Source organism: Balaenoptera borealis (genome assembly GCF_965194805.1).
Source record: "Balaenoptera borealis genome assembly, chromosome: 8".
NCBI classification, from domain to species: Eukaryota; Metazoa; Chordata; class Mammalia; order Artiodactyla; family Balaenopteridae; genus Balaenoptera; species Balaenoptera borealis.
The window spans coordinates 104,918,979-104,940,422 of NC_138865.1; the positions used below are offsets into that span (position 1 = coordinate 104,918,979).

Consider the following 21,444-nt stretch of genomic DNA (forward strand, 5'->3'; position numbering starts at 1 on the left):
CCTAAAGGAACACCTTAAGTTAGTAACAAAGGCAAAGCTAGAACCTGGGCTCCTAAGTATACAGAGCTAAGGATGAAATATTTGGCTCTGGAGTCCCAGATTCAAATCCTAGCTCTATAACTTAGCTATGTGGATCATAAGCAAGTTCTTCCTACTAACTCTTAGTTACTGCAAAGTAAAATGGGAATAACAATGTTTTTGGAAGATGAGATAACCTGGGTAATTTGCTTAGCTTCTCAGTAAATGTTAGCCAAGATTCAAAGTAGTATTTTATAGTAGAAAGGACATAGGCTCCAGAGCCCATTAGGGCAAGCCACTCCTTCTCCGTGAGCCTCAGTTTCCTCATTTGTAATATGGGGACAGAGACAATTATTTTGTAGTGCTGCTGCTAGGCTGGAGTGAAATTACCGCCATAGGCATCTAGCACAGGAATTTGCATATAATACACACTAAACCAATGTCAGTTTGCCTAACTGTCCCCTGCTCTTTCTCCACTGTACACTATGCCTCAGCACCTTGGTTTGCAATGAGACAACAAAGGCAGAAGAACTCAGAAGGTGAAGCCATGAAGAGAAGGGTTGGAGGTGCTCAAAGGCCGAGTAGGGGGACGTGGGTGAGAGACAAAAGGTGAGAGTGCTGGGTGATAAATTGTAGGCAATGGAGATTCATAAATCAAAGGCCAGGCATGCCCCAAGCTTTGCCTGGAGGGGGAAATCGCAGGTCAGAATGACCACTTTTCTCAAATACCAGAAATGAAATCTTCCTCCTTGGAGACAGGACCCAGGCCTGGTGGGATAGGAAGTCAGAGGTAAAGGAGGGACAGCACATATTAATTTATCATTGTCCCAGCAGGCAAGATCGAGACAGGAATGGCTTGTGAAGGAGTCAGCAGCTAGACTCAGATGCCGCTTCTTCGGGAACTGTAGAACCTTGGAGTGACCGTTCTCTTCCCATCACCATTACCCGATTCACTGTTGACACAGTTCTCAGACAGAGACCTAATTCTAAGGGGGCCTTGGAATGGAGAAAAAGAGGACAGACAGTAAGGAAACATCCCCATTGGCCTCTCTCCCTCCTCTCTGTCTCCTGAGCCGAGCTTAAACGTCTCTGTGTTAGCTGACCTCAAACTTAATGAGAGTCAAGGGCATAGTGTAGTTGCAAAAAACTGGAACACAACCTCTGGAAGTAGAGAGGGCAGATTAAGGGAAATAATGACTTCCATTCACGCTGCCCTTGTCAGGCCACATCTGGAGAGCCCCACTCACTTCTGGTAAGAGGGACATGTGCAAACTGCAGCCAGATCATGATGCTGAAGGTTGTCTCAAAAGCAAGTCTTCTGTGGAAGTGCTGAAAGCAGGAATCAAGTGTCACTGAAGCGGGGATTTAGGAAGATGGTTATGTTGTTCCAGTAACTGAAAACAAGAGGGGAAAACCCTGAGGGTCAGGGATGATAATGACTACAGGTGACTGAGGACCTACTATGTGCCAGAAACCTATGCAACATCATCTTAAGTGTAATCCTCACTGCAATTCTACAGTGCCTACTTTAGTCCCAGTCGTCAGGTGGTAAAAGTAAGCCTCAGGCTGGTCATATGATTTGACTAGGGTTAACAGAGTAAGAACAGCATCTCAGATCGCTTCAGCAAAGCACCTAAGTGTTAACAAACCACTCAAAAACTAACAGAAGGCACACACACACAAAAAAAACCTTAAAACTAAAGTCTTCTAAATGTAGATGGGGTCTTTCTATACCTCCAGTGGGTTCCCCTTCACTGGAGATGATCAAATCGAGCATGCCTTAGAAAAGAGTCTGTCTTAGTCTGTTTGGGCTGCTATAACAAAATACCATAGACTAGGGAGCTTACAAATAACAGAAATATCTTCCTCATAACCTGGAGTCTGGGAAATCTGGGATCTTGGCACCGGCAGATTTGGCGTGGTGGTTGGTGAACCTCTTCCTGGTTCATGGAAGGCACTTTTTCACTGTCCCCTCACACGGCAGAAGGGACAAAAGACCTCTCTGAAGCCTCTTTTATGAGAGCACTAATCCCATTTATTAGGGCGCCACTCCTATGACCTAATCAGTTCCTAAAGGCCCCTTCTCCTAGTTACATCACCTTGGGCATCAGGTTTGCAATACTGTCTATGAACTTTGCAATGGCACGGACATTCAGACCACAGCAGAATCTAACGGTAGTGGGAGTTGGAGCAGATCTTTGTTGCTTTTGTTTGTTTGTTTGTTTTTAATCTAAGAGGAATTAGGGGCTTGATTCATAGAGAAATACCATCTGATGAGCAGTTCACAAGAGAACATGCTGTGACAACTGTCATAGCATCGGGTACCTGAGATGAGAGGACCACATTCACTGAGATTCTATTCATGTTTCAAAGCCACGCTAAAATTTCATCCTCAGGAGGTCTTCCAGATCTTCCCAGCTACCCTAAGTCACGTGTTCCTCTTTGTTGCTGAAGCATTTCATTTCTCTGTTGAGATTCATACTATATTATCTGTTAGTTGTGCACATATTTTGGGATGCAATGTGTTATACTGGATAGGACACTAGTTTGACATCAGAAGACAATACTTTGAGCTCTGACACTTACTAGTTGTGTAACTTTGAACAATTTACTTAACTCCACTGATTCTCTGTTACTTCGTCTTCAAAATTAATTGTTCAGGAGATGAAATGAGATAAAAATGACTGGGCCAAAATAAATGTTCAACTAATGTTTCCCACCTGCTTCTTGGACAGTGTATAGTTCCCCTGGTATCTAGCTCCTCCTGGTTGTGCAAGAAGAAGGGATTAATAATTTTCAGTCCTTAGCTTTCAAAATACAGCACTTTTCTAGCAGAGGTTGATAAAGGGAATGAAATAACACAGGAGCATCATGTGGATCTAAGGAAGTAATCGGGCAAGTGGGCAAAATATTTCCCCAGATTTGTTTATAATAGAAAAGAAGTTGGAAGGAATCTAGTTGGTCTTTAACAGAGGACTAAATTAATATGTGATGCATTCATATAATTAACTGGCTAAAAGCCCCTTCAAAAAGACAACGTATTTACACATGCATCCATAGGAAAAGACTTGTACGTGTGCTATTAAGCGTAAATAGGCAGAAAACAGAACAAAGTGTATGTACTTCTTAAACATAGCAGAGTTGATGGAAATGGAACTGTGGTCTGTAGATGTCAATGTATCCTTAAGTCTGTACCCGTTTCCCTACTCATAAGCATATCCATGTCACATCCATATCGATATCTGGAGAAGTACGTGCACACTTAATTTTATCTCTAGGTGGGGATTAGGGGTTCAGGGGTACAACATTTTTGCTTGCCATTATATATATATCTGTCTCATTTACATGTTACAGAATGAACAAGAATTACTTTAGGATAAAATACAATAAAGGCATTTCCGTTTTGAAAACATGCATACACTCACACGTATTTTAAAGCTGGTGCAATGAGTATGTGCAATGAAGCCATGGTTTTATGGCTTCCCAGTGGTTCACTGGGGTTACTTTCAGAATAAATCCACATCAAGTTTAGCCTCAGACCACCCCCACTAAACAGAAAACCAGAAGCTCAGGTACTGCCACGTAAATATATTTCCTCAACATCAGGTTTGAAATATGATTTGTAAGGTGACTAGTGAAAATATTTACATTTGGCTTTGTCTCCTCCTTGTTCTCTCATAAGAAACCATGAGACCTTCCAAGAATTCATTCCTAAACTGATGGTAAGAATAACTGGGTCTCAATGAACCCAAAAGTATTTCGATTTTGAACTGATGGAAACTTCAAGATAATTATGTACATTGCTATATTATCAGTGGGGAAAATGTTCTGTGGGACATTTGTTCAAAGTCATAGTTTGTCTTGTTTGTATTTATCCATTCTAAGACATCATCAATTTTAAGAGATGCTATTGATTTAATTACAGCCTTTCAAGAAAAGAAGAAAGAATACAACACTTAATGTGCAAATCTATTGTGCACAATCCTTCATGATTTCCGAAATGCCAAAATACGCAGAAAAAAATAAAAGTGCATCTGAAATGACAGGAATATGACTCTAGAAGCCTAAATTTGCTCTTGTTCTCAATGTCCTAGAAATTCCAAGAGAGTGAATCCAAGATATCTAAGGAAAGAGCTAACATAATCTTGGAATGAAAAAGGTACACTGACATCCCAGGCTTGAATATTTTCACTAAGAACAAAGCAATGACAGTTCAGAGCATGTGCTAATCCTTCTCAGATGGGAAAAACTTCTTGTCTGCCTGTGTTGAGAAAGATCCCAGAATGAACCAATCCTGGGATGATTTCTGTGAGCTATTAGCAATGTCTGCCATGGAAGCAAGAGGGGCTGACATTAGAAATACACCATTTCTAATCTAGCCAGATAAATTCCACTGAAACAAATCTCTTCAAGTGCTTGCTTTCTTTTCCCTACTCTATCATTTTACTCAGGCATAACTGAAGAGGATTGAGAAGCTCAAGAGTGGTCAAGGGTATTCTGACTGGAGCAAATTTTGGTCCCTGGCCACCTATAAGTTCAGTTTTTCAATTCTCCTAATAGGAACCGTATGGCTGGGACAGCTGGGTGTCAGCGGGTCTTCTCTGAACAGCTGTTTGCAGTAACCTGTGGTTGCCATGGGAACCAGGCTCTGGAGGACATTGACCTGATAGATTTATTAGGTAGCAGCAAGAGTCACCCTTTTGTCACTAAATTTTATGGGGGTACATGACCACAAATCCACAGAGGAGTAGAGAACATTTTGGGGTTTGGTGATTATAGGCCAACAAAATCCTAACTGAGCTCATCCCATGATACCAGCCCTCAGAGTGCTCCTGGGAAAAGCTCTTATTATCCTAGCCATCCTAGGTTCCTGAGAAACAAGCCATGCTGTGCTAGAGGTGAAAGGACACTCATGGTGTGCCTCTTCTCTGGTCTCTATGACCTTCAGGGCTTGCTGGTTCCTTGGCTTCGCAGCTGGAAGGGACTTTGGAGTCCAGTTCTTTCATGTTGCAAACGAGGCCCAGAATGGAGATGAAATTTGTCCAAGGTTACACAGCAAGTGGGTGGCAAAGCTAGGACATGAACTCAAGGCAGGGTCTTGCTCTCTCTCCTTTACACTTTGATGTTCTGCATACTTGCTAACCCTTAAGAAGCATGGTACATTTACCCACAGTGATCCTCTGTTTAAAACCTTTACCCAGCTTTTGGAAGAAAGAACAACTCATGAACAGGGCTCGTTAGAGCCATTATGATCTGACCTCTGCTGAACTCTTCAGCCTTGTTCTTTTCCCCTTTTCCTTCTCACCTTGAACTCTCTGCCCCACTGAGATTTATCCTTCCTGACGAAGGTATATTCTCTTACCCCACCCTCTCTCACCCTTGCACTGGTTGTTCCTTCCAGTGAGAGCACTCCTCCCCTTCCACCTGGAGGACTCCTGTTCACCCTTTACTTCTGAGCATACACTTCACTTTCTTCTCCAGGAATTCTTCCTTGAGCTCCAGGTCTGGATTAGCTGCACCAACAGCTGCATCCAGAACCGTGTCACTCAAAGTGTGCTTTTTAACTAGCCGCATTGGCATCACTGAAGAGCCTGGCAGAAATGCACACTCTCAGGCCTATCCTAGACCACTGAGTTGATGTGAATTTTAACCAGGCCCCTGAGTGATTCGCCGGCACGTTGAAGTTTGATAAACGTCGTTCTAAAGCACACTGCTCACCCTTCTTACACTGTGCTTCTTGTGACATATTTCACTGCATCTGCCTGCTGACCAGTCTTGTTCTCACTAGATGTTGAGCCTGGTAAAGGCAGGAGCTGTCTTCTTCACTCATCTGTTTCCAGCCCGCAGCACAGGGTCTGGCACATAGTAAGCACGTTAAATGAATCGATGACTCCATAAATTAATAAGTGAGGATATCCTCAAGTCTCTTAATATTTGCAAGGACAATGCATTTTTTTTTTTTTAGAATGTTATTTTTAAGCTAGAAAAACCTTAGAGTTTGCAGAATTCAGTTGTTTCCAATGGGGATCTATAGGTCCTTGATAGCTCAGGTAGACCTCAGGGACCCTTAGGACTGGAAGGGGGAAGTGGAAGAGGAGACCCAGCAGGGGGGCTCCAGGCCACCCACTCTAGCTTCTACCAGAACAACTCTGTAGTCATCTGGTTCACACATCTACTCATCCCATTATCCAATGATTCAATAAGTAATCGTTTAGCCCCTACTTACAAAAGTGAATGGGGCATAAAGGATCACTAGCTATACATAAACTGACATTGTAGTGGGGATAATACCTTATAGATAACTCAGAAGTAAACACATAAGCAATATAGGATACTAAAACTAGTAGCTACGACACAGAAAATTAAAACATGAGGATGTGATAAAGTGAATGGGTAGAAATTTCAGAGGATTCTCTGAGGAGGTGACTTCTAGCTAAGACCTGGGGTTCTCTGTAAGCTTTATTTAGAAAACAGCTTTTTCACTGTTAAGAAAAAAAAAAAATGTACTACAAAATGATAATTTTGTTAGGGGAACCACTGACCAAAACCACTGCCCTGGCCAAGCCCTATAGTAACCACTTGCATGAGTTATCTTACAACAGGAGGTCCTGGTAAGGAACTCAGAACTAACAAGCTACCACCAACTGGAAGAATTCGGGAAAGGTGAAAAGGAGAGAGGAGAAGCCAGTCCATATGTCCTACAAACCTCCCAGAATCCTTCTTGCTGGAATCCATCTTGGCTGAGCGATGCTCGAGTGCCACCAGGAAGGACCCTGAGTGAGAATGATTGGCCAGAGACAACTCATAAACTAACCCCATTACCATAAAACCCGAGACTGCAAGCCACATGGCAGAGCAGTTCTCCTGGGTTCCCTTACCCTGCTGCTCTCTGCCCAGGCGCCCCTTTTCAATAAAGTCTCTTGCTTTGCCAGCACATGTGTCTCCTCGGACAATTCATTTCTGAGTGTTAGACAAGAGCTCACTCTCGGGCTCTGGAAAGGGTCCCCCTTCCTGCAACAATCTTATAGATAAAGAGACTGAGTGCCAGAGAGGGCCACAGGCCAAGGTTGCACAGTGAGTTTATTAGCAGTGCCAGGATGGATTAGGATGCAGCTGCCTTGATTCCTGCTGATGCCAGTGTGGGACATCAGAGAAATCTCAGATTCCCTCAAGAGACGAGAAAGACCGAAGGAGGAGGGAGTTGGGTGGCACAGTGGGTGTTGGCAGATAGTGCCTGGTGACTAGCTGGCCGGAGGTGAATGGGTCCATGACTGAGTGGGTTGTTCTGCCTCTGTGGGTGACCAGAAAGCCTTTCCAGAAGATTTATGTCCTGGAAGGACCCCAGAAGATGATAAAGACAAAGTCAGGAGTGAAGCTCTGGTTTAGCTTCCACCTAAAATCCCTGAACCCTGTGGGAAAGCCCAATAAAGTAGCATGCCTTTCCCTGTCCCCAGGCAAGATGGCAGCCCAGATGACTCATGCAGCAGCTTTCATCTGGGGCTCTGTGCTTCTGTCTGTCTGCTCTCTTTTAGCTTTTATCTAAAGAACATTTCTTTCATGTGAAAGGGAGAAAGTTACAATCCAGGACCCAGCAGAACAGATAAGGCCCGCCCCAGGGAAAGATCCTTTTTAATCCCTCAACCAAGCCTTGAATTCTTGGGGTTTACTGCAAGTGTTGTAAGGGCTCAGGGTGAAAGCTCGGGGCAGAACCGGACTCCACAGCAAACTCTGGGCAGCTCATTTAACCCTGTGGGGCCTCCAATTCCTTTTCATTCATAAAATGGGGAGGGTACCCTACTTTGCCTAGTTTACAGGGTAACTTTAAAGCTATTTAAGGCATAACACGCTGCCCTACTAAGTATTTCAGGAAGTCACGCAATCCTCTTCAGTGCCACGGACACTAGCCTGTCCCAGGGCACTGCACCGTCTCTCCTGGATTAGTGTTACAACAGCCTCTATGGCCTCACTGCCTCCTTCTGGTCTAGACACCTCTAGTCCAGACTTCCAACTGCAGTCAGAGGGATCTTTATCCCTTGAAGATCTGATAACATCTCCCCCCTGTGAAAAACACTTGAAAAGCTTCCCATTACCCTAGAGAGATAATCCAAACTCTTTAACCCTACTTACAGGGCATTCGGAACTGGCCCTTGCTGACCTCTCCCTTCTTATCTCTTCCCACTCCTGCTGTCACACACTTTGCTCCAACTACACAGAAATTCTTTCAGTTCCTCCACACAGTGTTTACCGAAGTGTGGAAGGAGTTCCCCTGGGGCAGGAGAAAGGATTTTAGGTGGTACTCAGGAAGATCACAGATCCAGTATTAAACAACAATGAATCACACTGAGGAAAAGCATTTAGATTCCCATTTTCACTCTCTTCCCCTCCTCCAGATTACTTTAAGAAAGAGAGTTTTAGTTCAGGACTGTGTCTTAAGTACTTCTCTAACACTTGCTAATCTCCCTTTTTAAAGGGAAAGCCTCAGGCTCAGCTAGGCTTGAACTACATTGTTTTCTGGTTTTGTTTTTCTTCCATTGTACTGAATGCTTAAGTTTAATCTTTATTAAGGGTAGATGGTGCTAGTTTTCCCTTTACAAAATGATACAGTGTTTTCTTTTCAAATGTATTTTCAGTAAGTGGACCTAAGGAAGAAATAGAAAATAAATGAACTGCATATGGTATGGCGATATGACAAAAATCATAAAGGTGGCAGGCAAATGACCAAAATTTAAGAGGAAAACCCCTGCCTATGTAGTATTATCTCCTCTGAACATTTCACAGGCTACTCCCTTGGCCCCAAACCCTCCAATCCTCCTCTCCCTCCACTGGTCGGACACCTACTCACCCTTCAGGCCTCAGAGTCTCAGCCCTTATGGGGGCTTCACTGGGTTATCTAGAACGAGTGTCTATGCCTTGCCTCCCCAAAGGGCCCCTTTCGTCCATTCTTTTGACCCTTATTATTCCTATTCTTTCCAACTGCTTGTTTAATTACCTGCAACAGTAAGCTATGCGTAGGTAGGGACAGTTTCTACATTTTTAACATTGCATTATCAACTACCGACCTAAAAGAGGGGCTACTAAGTTTGTGCTGAATAAATGAATGGATGTCATTGTTGGGTGCAAGGCGTGAAATGCAGCCGCAGTTTCAGATACTACTTTGCGAAGCTTCAGAAGATAGTGACTGCGTGTTCGTTACGGTTGAATCCTCCATGGCAACTATCACAGTGGTTGGCATAGTCACTGCTGGTGACAAAAAATCGTGCCTTAGGGCTTCCCTGGTGGCGCAGTGGTTGAGAATCTGCCTGCTAATGCAGGGGACACGGGTTCGAGCCCTGGTCTGGGAAGATCCCACATGCCGCGGAGCAACTAGGCCCGTGAGCCACAACTACTGAGCCTGCGCGTCTGGAGCCTGTGCTCTGCAACAAGAGAGGCCGCGATAGTGAGAGGCCCGCGCACCGCGATGAAGAGTGGCCCCCGCTTGCCGCAACTAGAGAAAGCCCTAACACAGAAACGAAGACCCAACACAGCCAAAAATAAAAATAAATAAATAAATTAAAAAAAAAAAAAAATCGTGCCTTAATACATGTTGAATTTATGAATGTATTTAGTCTTGGTTACCAAGGGACTTTATTCCAGAAAAAAAAAGCACTCGGATTTCTTACGAAAGAGTAGGAAAAGCCCTAGATTAGGGGCCATGACCCTGTCACCATGCTCTTCTACGATGTTGGTTAGGACATATCCCCTCAAGGAGGCTACGCTTCCCATCTCTAAAACTGCAAGTGGAAGGTGAATAAGGGGAGGGATTGACTGAAAGAACACTGAGGTCTCTGATCTGACATTCCGGGAGTCCAAGAAGCTAAAATTCCAAGATTCTTTCATTCTCCCTACCCACTTCCCCTCTCGAACCCTGACATGACTAGGGTTGACTGCCACTCTTATTTATTTCATAAAGCCCATTCCCAGCCTATGGAAGAAAGGCTCCAGTAAAGTCAAACGGAAGCAAGAAGAATTTACCACCCCGCTCGCGCTCACATGCCCACGTACCTGGGCCCCAGCTCATCCTCACTCCTCCAGACAAAGTCACCGAACTTCTCATAGTGAGAGTTGTAGTGGTGCTGGACTCGAAACAGCATGGAGGCTGAGACTTCCATCAGTGTGTTGTAGGCAGTCTGCTGCTCCTTCCCACTTGTGTACCCATTGTACAGATTGTAGATCTTGTCAGCTATCTCTGGGGAGGAAGAATTGCAGGCACAGATCACTGGACAGTAGGAAAAAGGGAGGACGAAAGCATGCCTTGCAACTAGGAAGGCATATTCATGCAGGAGTTCACTAGTGCGGTCTTTGGGGACAGACAAACCTTAATTCCATCCTGAATATGTCATTGACCAGCTGTGTTCAGTTTTCCTATCTATCAACCGGAGATAACGATATATAGTCTGGAGGGACATTGGGAGGACTAAATTAAAACGTGGATGTAAAGCACTCAATACAGGGTCTGGCACAAAGTCAGTGCTTATAATTGCACTCACTAACATAAGTTTTGTGGCTATGATTTAACAGAAAATTCCAAACAAGTGCAGAGGCTTAAATAAACTGTCTTGGGCTCATCTCAATAGTCAACTTCTATCTCCTCTCTGCAATACTCCCAACACATTTCTGTGATCAGGTCTAAAAGCTCTCCATTCAAAAATCTTTCAAAGAAAATCTAGACCCTTCTGTTTGCCATTCATGGCAATTTCTACTCTTTCAGTCATTCCTACTAATTGATGTAACTAAAATTCATTATGGGCTGCTCTCTTGAATAGGAGGCACATTCTTTCATCTTTGAAGACTTTGAACAAAATTTATGTATGTTCCCACATTACTGCTAATGGCAATTGCCTTCAGGACAGTCTGGGGGACTTGGGTTCAGGATGGGAGGAGCATTTACTTTGTACAGTTTTCTACTCTGATCTTTATTGTTCTTATTTTTTTAAACCATGTTCATGTGTTATTTTAAAATAAAAATACTTAAAAAAATTACCAGGAAACCATCTCAAATCCCCTCCCTTTTGAGACTCAATAGCTCACCATCTCCTCTTGTCTGGTAGGTAGCACACAAACATCTATCATCAAGCTTATGACTGAGCCATTTGAAGAAATGTCTCTCTCTCTCTCCCCCTAGAATGTGAACTCCTGAAAGATGAAGAGCATGTCTCTTCTGCATTGCTTGTACCAGGGTTCTTAGAAAATATTTGCTCAACTTGAAGTGGACCACCAGGTCTCATGAGCTACCATCATGTTTTTGTAGAAACTGTATCTACACATTGTCTAAGAACTAAGTATATGGTAGATCGGATTTATTGGTTCTATTTTTTTTGACAGGTGTTTTGCCTAATGCTTACAACTTCATGGACGAGGAACAGCAGAAAAGGTTTCATCTTGCATGCTAATTCTGACAGATAGTTACTGACTCTAGCTCTATGCTGAGGATTCTGAGGCCTCCACTGGGCTAGATGGGAAGGTGTGCTCTGATCAGCTAATGATATCTGCCATGAGCGCAGCAAAGCCAAGTGGTCCTCTAGGTGCCACCGATTTGCCAGCTCTAGCGTAGCCTGAAGTGGAAGAAAGGGATTGGTCCCTAAAAGCCTAGGCCAAGGGGCAAGAACACAGTCATGGGGTTCTGACTCTCCACCATTCCTTGCCTCTAAGTCAGAACACAGATTCTATAAAAGAGGAGCAAGTCTTTCTACTGGCAAAGATACTGCTGGTCAGTCTCAATTTCCTTCATGGCTTTGATTAATTTATCTCCAGGTTCCTCCTTAGTCCCTGGGCTTTCTTCTCCCTGTGCCAATATGCGTGTGAGGCAGGAAAGCAGTGGTAGTTAGTGACTGCCGGGTGCAGAATTTAGAGAGCGAGAATATGGGAGTTACCTCGGAAGTGAAGAAATGGGTCACCTACCTTCTGCCTTACTGTCATCTACCAGCGGACAGGCGGTCCTCAGGGTCACTGTGCTGAGCTCTGAGTGCCTCCCCCGTGTATCCACTGCATAGAGAGTGAACCTGTAGCACAACAAGAAAACAGCACAAGGCTGTAACTTCAGAAAAGGCCCTGGAGGTTCCAAAGAGGAACACAAAATCATAGCACAGGAATAATAGTTGAAAGAACTCAGGGATGCTTAGGCTGCAGGAAAATGATTTGGAAAGAAAAAAAAGATAATTATTAAGCATGTATTGAACACCAACTGCCTTGCTGGGCATTTTGCACATAATCTCATAATTTACAAGTAGCAAACCTAGAAGGCAGGGATTATTATCACCTGCGTTTCACCAAGGAGAAAACTGAGACTTAGTTGTGTATCTTTCCATGGTCTCACAGTTACTGGGGGGCAGAGCAGTCTGAATCCAGGACTTGAGAAGTCAACCCCGATGCTATCTTGCATGGCTTTATATATTCTTTCATTCATTCATTTAACAAATTTTAGTTGAGCATTAACTGTGTGCCAGGAATTATTTTAGGTGCTAAGATTATAAAGATGAGCAAGAGAGTTAAGGTCCCTGCCTGCATAAAGCTAAACAAAAAGTAAGCAAAAAAATAGATAATGGTGAATGATAATACACTAAAGTGAAGGGGGACATGGCTGCTTTAGACAGGTGTGTCCACAAAGGCCTTCTTGCTGAGAGGTTTGATCTGAGACATGAAAATGAGAAGGAACTAGCTTATGGGAGGAAAAGCATTCCAGGCAGGAAAAGCAGTAAGTGCAAAGGTCCTTAGGCGAGAAGGATCCAGACTGCTGGAGGAGTAGACGGTTAGTGCGGCTGTAGCAAAGAGAGATGAGTGGGAAGATGGGTGGGTGGGGACCCTGTGGGCCATGATAGAGTCTGGGAGTTATTCTAGGTACAAGGTATGTCCCCAGCTTTCCGCGTTGTTGCCTGCAGCTCCATGCTGTACTGGGGGGAGTAGGCAGCCTGTGTGGTATTCGACGGAGAGAATTGGTAAACTGCAGACCTGGTGGATTCAGGTCCAATCCAGGGCACAGAATTCTTTCTAGATTAGACACAGTTGTCTGGCCTACTTTGAGAAGGCTCTCTGACCCTTCACACTTCCAGATTCTCCAAGTTCTGAAGTTTAAACAAAGTCAAAGGAGTGAGTAAACTTTCAAGAAGAGGTAATCCTTGGAGGCCAGCGACAATCTGAATAGAAGGGAGAAGGGCTAAGCGTCTCAGCATCCTGTCCTTGTCATGCCATCCTCTTTCACCAGCGTTCAAGGGTAGAGCAGTAGTGTGGAGTGGGAAGAGGGTTTTCTGGGTCAGGTAGAAGCAACTACAGTCCCAGGGGCCCTATTTCCTCTCCTCCTTCTCCAAAACCTCAACTTAACCGCATGTTATAAAATGGGCATAACACTATGACTGCAAGTTGTGGAATGATGAACCCTGACTGACTGCACATATTAGGTAGTTAATAAATATGAGTTGGTTGTCCAAATTAACTAATTTGACCTATGAAGTTTTATCTGCATTATTGCTATTAATTCCCCCAGATGATCCTAAAAGATAACTACTACTACTCTCCTTATTTTATATATGAGGCTCAGAGAGGGAAAGCAGCTTGCCCAGAACCACACAGTAATTACTGAGACTGGCAATTAAGTCTAGGTGTGTCTGACTCCAAAGCCCATGCATTTAACCACTATCAGCTACTATCCTCTGACTAAAGGTCTGTGGATATCACCTCTGTACAAATACACATCCATTAGGCACACTTGCCAAACTCCAACTATGTTGAAACAGTGCCATTTCACATGTTTTTCTAATCTTATGAAAACCTCCTAAAATAATCACTCTCATTATCTCCATCTTTCAGAAGAGGAAACTGAAGATCAAAAAATTAGGCAATTTGTCCAAAATCACAGTTAGACGATGAAAAAACCAAGACCTGTATCCTGGTTTGTCTCACTCTAAAACCCATACTCTGAACTCTCAGCTGCCATTTTGCTGCTCCAGCTCCAGCACTACTAGCTCAGAGGGTCTGAACCTGGAAGTCTCAGAGGGCCTCTCAGCTTTAATACCTCATGAAATGATCGTCCAAAGGTTGTTTTTATAAAAGGCACTATAAATCAGAACTTCTTGGTACAAGGGGCACAGTAAGCAGAAGCCAGTATCTTTCTGGAGAAACTACCATTTGTCTTTTTTGTGTGAAAGTCTCCTTTTTAAGAATAACTCAATTTCTCTTTTGAAGAACTGTAAGAGGTACTCATGCCATCCCAAGAATGTGTTTTTAGCTTATTCCTTGATACTGATTCTGAGTTTCGTTGTAACTCAGACAGTACCTTAGCACCATCCTGCCTTTACGAGGAAGCTGGTGTTTTTGGTGCACATGGGAATTCATCCATCAGTCATGCCAGGTCTGTGTGTATGACGCCACGAGCCAGGCTGGCAGCGAGCCTCATAACCATATACGCTCCACATTCTTTGCTGCTATGGGTCACTGCCACTAGGCCCATGACAGACCCACGGAGACACCTCCTAGCACTGCAGGAATGTCAGCACTGAGCTGTCCCACCAACATGCTGCAAAGGGAACTGGGGTGAGGGGTCAAGCAGGGAACAGGTCACCCAGAGCCCCAGAAGCAGGAGCCTTGTAGACAATCAGCATCCGCTCAAACCTTGGCTCTGAGGTTCACTAGCTGTATGACCTTGGGCTGGTTGATTAACCTCTCTGATTCTAAGTCTCCCCAAATGTGAACCAAAAGAAACAAGTCCCCCCTCCCTGAAGAATTGTCAGTCCAAGTGCAGGAAAACTAGCCCACTTCCTAAATGTAATGATAGGCTTGGCTGCCATCTAATAAGTGCTCATCGGTGTTGGGTCCTTTGTATGCACTATTGCAGTTAATCTTCCTAATGTATGAGTCAGGTACCGTGACTGTTTGCATTTTATCAGTAAGGATGTTGGTTCCAAGGAGGTCAAGTAATTGACCTATTATTACATATTAAGTAAGTAGCAGTGGGGGACCAGAACTTAGGTCTGTCTAAATCCGAAGATTATACTCCTAACTACATTGTACTATACTATCTTGTCAAATCTAATTTCACCTTTTATCTTTCATCAGCTAGCTTGGAGTGCTGGCAAGGGTAAACAAGTGTGGGTCTAAACCTAATAGATGTGACTAAGAGACCTAAATATGGAATATTTTGGCCCCATCTTCAGATGCAAGCCAATCTATTCATCTGCTTTCTGGACCTTTTGGGTTCAGCCTTTGGCATGAGAACAACAGCATTGCGATGTGGGGATTATCTCTCTCCACCTGTCATATCTCAGCACTGTGAGCGGAGCTCAGTTCTAGCACTTACTACATCCAGGATTGTCTCAGTCAAGGGAAGCAGCAGGTGACAGAGGAAGAAGTCTGGTCTTGGAGATGGCCAAGCTTGCATTCACTTTCCATTCTATTCCCTGGCTCTGTGACCTTGGACTAGTCACTTTACCCCTCTGTGCTTATTTCACCTCTCCGCATCAAGCATCTGTGGTAGGGAGGCTGCTGTCCATTACACAGGTCAGCGTGGATGAATGTGAAATGTAAGTGCTATACAAGGTGAGTTACGACCAGGAAGAAGGGTCGGAGGCAAGATCGTAGTCAAACTCCAGGATGTGAGAATTAGTAAGTGACAAAGGAGTGAGGTAAGGAGAGTATTGGGTAACACTGTGTAAGCACTTACTACCCACATGACATCTAGGAAGTGGCAGAGGCAGAACCCAAACCCTAGCCTGAAGCTTGGGTACAGCTATATCCCTGGCACTTAACACAGTACTAAGCATATGATAGGCACTTGAAATATTTGAGTAAATGAATGAACTTGAGCATATCCCATCGCATTTCTGAATTTCAGTTTCTGCATCAACAAGATGGGGCTAATTGTAGAGACAGTGCATGGCTATCTCAAGGATTACATAGAGTGATGCATGAGAAGTGGCTTGTAAGTTGCAAGTTTTAATAAAGGCCATATAAAGAGCACTTATTTGGACAAGGGTACACATTTTTAAAATGTTTTCTTGGAGTATAAGAGAAGGAGATGCATTTCAACTGAGGGGAACATAGAAGGCTGTAGTAAATATGTGAATGAGTCTCCAAACATGAGGAGTTAGAAGAAATTTTAAACACTGCTTTCCCACTGGCCAATTATGTTTCCAGGATGCTTCTGTAATATATTTCCTCCACCAAGAGGGTCCAGGGTCACCTCTCTCCTTAGCCAAGAAGCATGAATAACAGCATGCTGGGAAAGAAGTAGTCTTAGGTTTTCAAATTATAAAACCTGGATAGAATCTTGCTTTCCCCAGTTGCTGGCTGAGCGTTCTTGGGAAGTCACTTCACTATCTCTGAGCCTCAGTCTCTGCACCTGGGAAAGAAGTAGTCTTAGGTTTTCAAATTATAAAACCTGGGTAGAATCTTGCTTTCCCCAGTTGCTGGCTGAGCGTTCTTGGGAAGTCACTTCACTGTCTCTGAGCCTCAGTCTCTGCACCTGTAAAACAGGGTGAAGTTAACCATATCTCACAAGTTCGGGATCAAGACTCAATGATATACTGATTGCAGCATGCCTGGTTCAATCTTTGCTCCCCAAAAGGTAGCTTCTATTTGTGTTATTAGAGTAACCCAACATGTCAGTAGAGGCCCCAGGATAGAGGAGTCCTCAGGCCACCCTGCCAGTGGGGGTGGAGGGGTGCCGAAAGAGGAAGATGTCAGCCTTACGGGCCTGGGTCAGAAGTCACAAGGCCATGTGCTTTCTGCCTGTCTCAGCTGTAATTGTAGAACTGTTCCAGAGACACATCTGAAAGCTGTTAGCAGACCAGGCAGGGCTTGGAGGGGCTCTTTGAGAGGGGCAGAAAGTGGCAGCCCCTGATGTGGGGAAAGAGAAGAGAATGAGAGAGGCAGGCTGAGAAACAGATATACGCATACACACCCACAAAACAGAGTGAAAAGGGGAAAGAGAGAGATTAAGAGGGGACACGGTCAGATCTGTGTTTCTCAGGGGTCGGGAAGGGTGCCGGCTACCTCAGCTCGGTTCTCTCATCTTTACCTGCTGAGGCAGGCTGAGATCCACTGATAATGTGGACGAGAACTCCTGAGCCATCACCGAACTCTACAGCCTCACTTTACAGGTGAGAAAACCAAGGCCCAGAGAGGAAACAGACTTGCACAAGGACCCGCTGCCAATAAGTTCAGAGTAAAGACACTGGCTTTCCCGACTTCTCCTCCAGTGCTCCTCCTAGACACCATCCTGCTTCTTGCACAATTGACTGACGTAGCTCCAATTGCACCTATGGGATAATTTCACTATAATAAGAGGTGACTCCAAAGATGAAGTGGGGGGAATCCCAGGCTCAAACCCTTGCTACTCCTTCCTCTTTGTTTCAGGGGAAAGAACACTGGCCAAGGTGGTTGAAAACTTGAGTTTGCATCCCGGCTTTTCCAGAGACTGTGGGTTGTGAGATCTCAGATGCCTACAGCTATAGGATCTTGGTGTACTGGGATTTCAATGTGTGGGGAAGTGCCTTGGGATTGACGACTCAAATGCAAAGTGTTTTTCAATGTTTCTTCACCATCTTCAGGACAAAGCACAAACTCCTTACCCCAGGCCCCCAGCGTGACTCCTTGATGTTCCTTCATTTGACACCATCAGTTTGAGACTCTGTCATTGAGTCTCAAACTCTGGCCACAGATCCAGCCTCGTTTAACAATCTCTGCTTCCTACTCTGTTTCATAGTAGAACCACATCCAACTGCTAATGGATCCCACCTCTTTGCCTTCACACTTGCCGCACCCTCCATCTGGGTCACCCGACCCCTTCTCCACTTGACCCTCTCCACCTTGTCCTTGGAGCATCAATCAAACCTCATCTCCTCTGGGGAAGCCATTTTCCCTGCACGGTGCCCTGTCACGGCGCATGTGGCATGGCTAGGTCAGTGCCCAGACACTTCTCTCGTGCCCCCACGAGTATGTGAGTGTCTTAAGGACTGGACTATGGCTTTGCCCATCTCTATCCACCTACATCTGGTGCTCAGACACCTAAAGCATGTGCTGCCCAGCAAATACTTTCCAGAATGAATGACAGACTGAATGAATGACTCAATCAACTATAAGGCAGTAGTTCCCTTGTCTAGAAATCAGTTTCCCCATCTGTAAAATGAACAAAAGGTGATTAGATTAAAAGGCCATGAAAGGAGATAGAATAACAGAGTGGCCCAAAGCATGGCCTTGGAATCAGGCAATTTGGTTTTAAATTCTGGCCCTCCATTTATTGGCTGTGTGAGGCCTTGCCTCAATAAACTCACCTGTAAAATAGGAATCATAATATTAAAACCCACTAAATAGGGTAGCTGTTAGAATGAGATATGGCAGGAGATTGCTCACCATTGATGCCTGGCATGTTAGCAGCCAACGAGAGAGAGCTGTGGGTACCATTACCAATATTATTATTACTATTATTATTATTAGGCCACAGCCCAAGGCTCTGACACCCTCCCCCCACACCCAGAGTAAGTTGTCCTAGTGGAGATTAGAGGAAGGGAGGTGGAAAGGAAGCTGTTGTTGGTCCCATCCAAGACCCCCGGAACCCTGTCACAGCAGGGGTGAGAGAATGAAACCAAGACATTAATTGGCGGTGAGAGCTTCTCATGGATCTGACAGGGGGTAAGAGCAGGGACAGGCGTTCAGAGGCCCACGTCAGAACTCGGTCCCCGAGAGGACGGGAAAATGCGTTTGAAGTCTCCAGGCCAACGCCTGCTCTTCCCCAGCCGCCGCGTGATTTAGGCATTCTGGGGAGGCAAAAGTCTCCTCTCTGATTTGAAGGGAAACAGATGTTTCCAGGCCAGAGGCCCTGGTCTTGTAAAATGCTCCTTCCCCCACACAGCTTTGGCAAACAACTTCCCGTTAGTTCATCCCCCCCACAACCCCCCTCCATCAACTACCATCACTCCCCTCCCTGCCATTCCCAGCACAATGTGGAAGGCAGGGGTGGTGGGAAAAACACTGAGTCCCGGCTCCAGCTCGGGGTCTGTGCAGTCAGATGGCCAGGGACACCTAACTGCCCTTTTCTGGGTCTCAGTCTCTCGTCTCTGCAAGGAGGGAACTAAACCAAGATCAGCGCTGAGGGATGGGCTAGCTCTGATCTTCTAGGGGCTTTGCCTCTGAAAGAGTTGGGATGATCCATTCCAGATCTTTCTCCATTGGAGTCTATGGCAAAGAGCATGGACTTGCATTAGCAGGCTCTGGGTTTGAGTTTGAACTCCATCAGCTACAGGGCAAGAGCAACTGAACCACTGGGCCTTGGTTTCCTTATCTGTAAAATGGGGACCAAGGTTCCATCTCACAGGGTTGTGAGAATTAAATCAGAATTCAATCCCCCCACTCAAATTTTAGGTTTCTTATGAATGAAATTGAGCACCGTACCTCTTTCCTTGGTCTACCCATGGTGCTCAGAACAGTCTGAACCCAGAGTAGGTATGCAATAATGTTTCCCACTGATTCTTGGCAGGAAGACCTGCTAGACACCTGGCAGTCCCAAGACTCAGGTTCTTAACCCAGTTCTGCTTGAATAGTAGAAAGAGAATTCTCATTTTCATGATCACAAAGAAGCAGGATGGGTCATGATTAGAACAGACTTTGGAGCTCAAATGTTGGTTCTACACCGTACTATCTTTATGACCTTGGGTAAGTTAGTTAACCTCTCTGTTCTTCAGTGTTCTTGTCGTTAAAGTGTGGATAATATCACCTCCTTCAAAGGGATGCTGGAGGAATAAAGAACTCAAAAGAGCACCCGGCACGTGGTAAGTGCTAAATAAGCTTTCACCATTTTTCAATGTGTGTGTTTAAATTATGAATCTCTTCTATAATGATTTTAAAATGAGATCCACCCCAACCCAATTCTTTGACATTGTTCCCATTGAGAGGCAGAAGCCTATGTCCCTTCACCTTGAATGAGGCGGGTTCATGAGTGCTTTTATTAATAGAGCACAGCAGAAGGGACACTGTGTAACTTGTGAATCTGGGTCATAAAGGGCTATACAACGTCCACCTTGCTCATTGAAACATTCTCGCTTGGAGCCCTGAGCCTTCATGCAGGACATCCAACAACCCTGGTGTGAGGAAGGCACGCCACGCAGAGAGGCTACGTCAGGCACCTCAGCAGCATGATGGTCAGGTCATCCCAGCTAATCCCCAGAAAGATGCACAAAGGAGCCTTCAAGCAGTTGAGTCACCTCCAGCCTTTGAACCCTTGCAGCTGAGGCCCCAGACTTAAAGGAGCAAAGACAGCCCAACCTGCTGTGCCCTGTCTAAATGCCCGATCCACAGAATCCATTAGCATAATCAAATGGTTGTTTTAAGCCACTAAATTCTGGGGTCATTTGTTGTGTCATCAGTAGTCACTAGAACAATTTCCAAGCATCTAGAGCAGGAGTCAGCAAACTATGGTGCACAGCCAAAACTGGTCTGCTGCCTGTTTTTGTAAATAAAGTTTTAATGGAATGTAGCCACTCTTGTTTTCTTAAAATCGATTTTCTGTGGATGCTTTCACACTACAGTGATGGGACTGAGTGACTGCAACCGAGAACATATGGCCCACAAAGCCTGAAATATTTACTATCTGGACCTCTAGAGAAAAGTTTGCTGACCCCTGAATTAGAGCTTTGACAGTACTTAACATTAAAATCATTTGCTTACATTATTTCATTTGATCCCATTTGATCTGTAAAATGGTCATTCCCATTTTACAGATAGGCACAGTGAGTTCAGGTGACTTGTCCAAAGTCACACAGCTATTCTGACCCCAGGTCTAATTCTGACTGCAGCTATTCTGACCCCAGATCTTCAACAGCCTGCTGAAGATCTGGACTCCAGTTTCGCCCACTGAATGGGCAGTGTGACCTTGGAGCATGTCCTGCCCTCAGTTTCCCAGACTGTGAAACGAGGGCATTGGGCAAGATGGTATGGACTGGCTGCAAGAATTCAGATGTCCCAAGTTTCCCCCAGCTGGGTGCTTTCCACCAGGCAAAATATCTCTATTAGTCCAGGTATATCAAAGTAGGACTTGAGAATGATCAGCCAGGGGCTGTACGGATACCACATGCAGCCCACCTACTCCCCAACACCAAAACCCAACCTTCTTATCTCCTAACTCGGGCTGACAACCCATGCTTTCTGCCAACATAAATATTTAATTCCAATGCCTGGCACAGAGAAACTGTCCTGGTATTAAGGACTCTAGCCCAGGTTTCTACTTTCAAAACAACCTAGTCTGAGCCGTGATTGGGAGGCCCTGCTTGGGACAAAGGTGAGGCGGTCTGCGGTTGGACTCCAAACATCAGTTCCCTACACTTGCACCCCTTTCAACCCCCCCAGCTCCATGAGCTAACAGGTAAAGAATCAGGGGAAGGGGGAGCCAGCAGGGAGAGCTCTGGG

The 21,444-nt window shown here is 44.8% G+C and overlaps 1 protein-coding gene across 3 annotated transcripts in view; it reads right to left on the bottom strand.

Moving 5' to 3' along the window:
• Positions 1–21,444, bottom strand: part of ASTN2 (astrotactin 2) — an 898,930-nt gene that overhangs the window by 4,750 nt on the left and 872,736 nt on the right. For all 3 annotated transcript variants that reach the window (XM_082402209.1, XM_082402208.1, XM_082402210.1), the window contains 2 exons: positions 11,956–12,056; positions 10,060–10,243 (listed from right to left, as the gene is read on the bottom strand). In XM_082402209.1, coding sequence (XP_082258335.1) covers positions 10,060–10,243; positions 11,956–12,056 — 285 coding nt within the window. The remainder of the gene's footprint in view (positions 1–10,059; positions 10,244–11,955; positions 12,057–21,444) is intronic.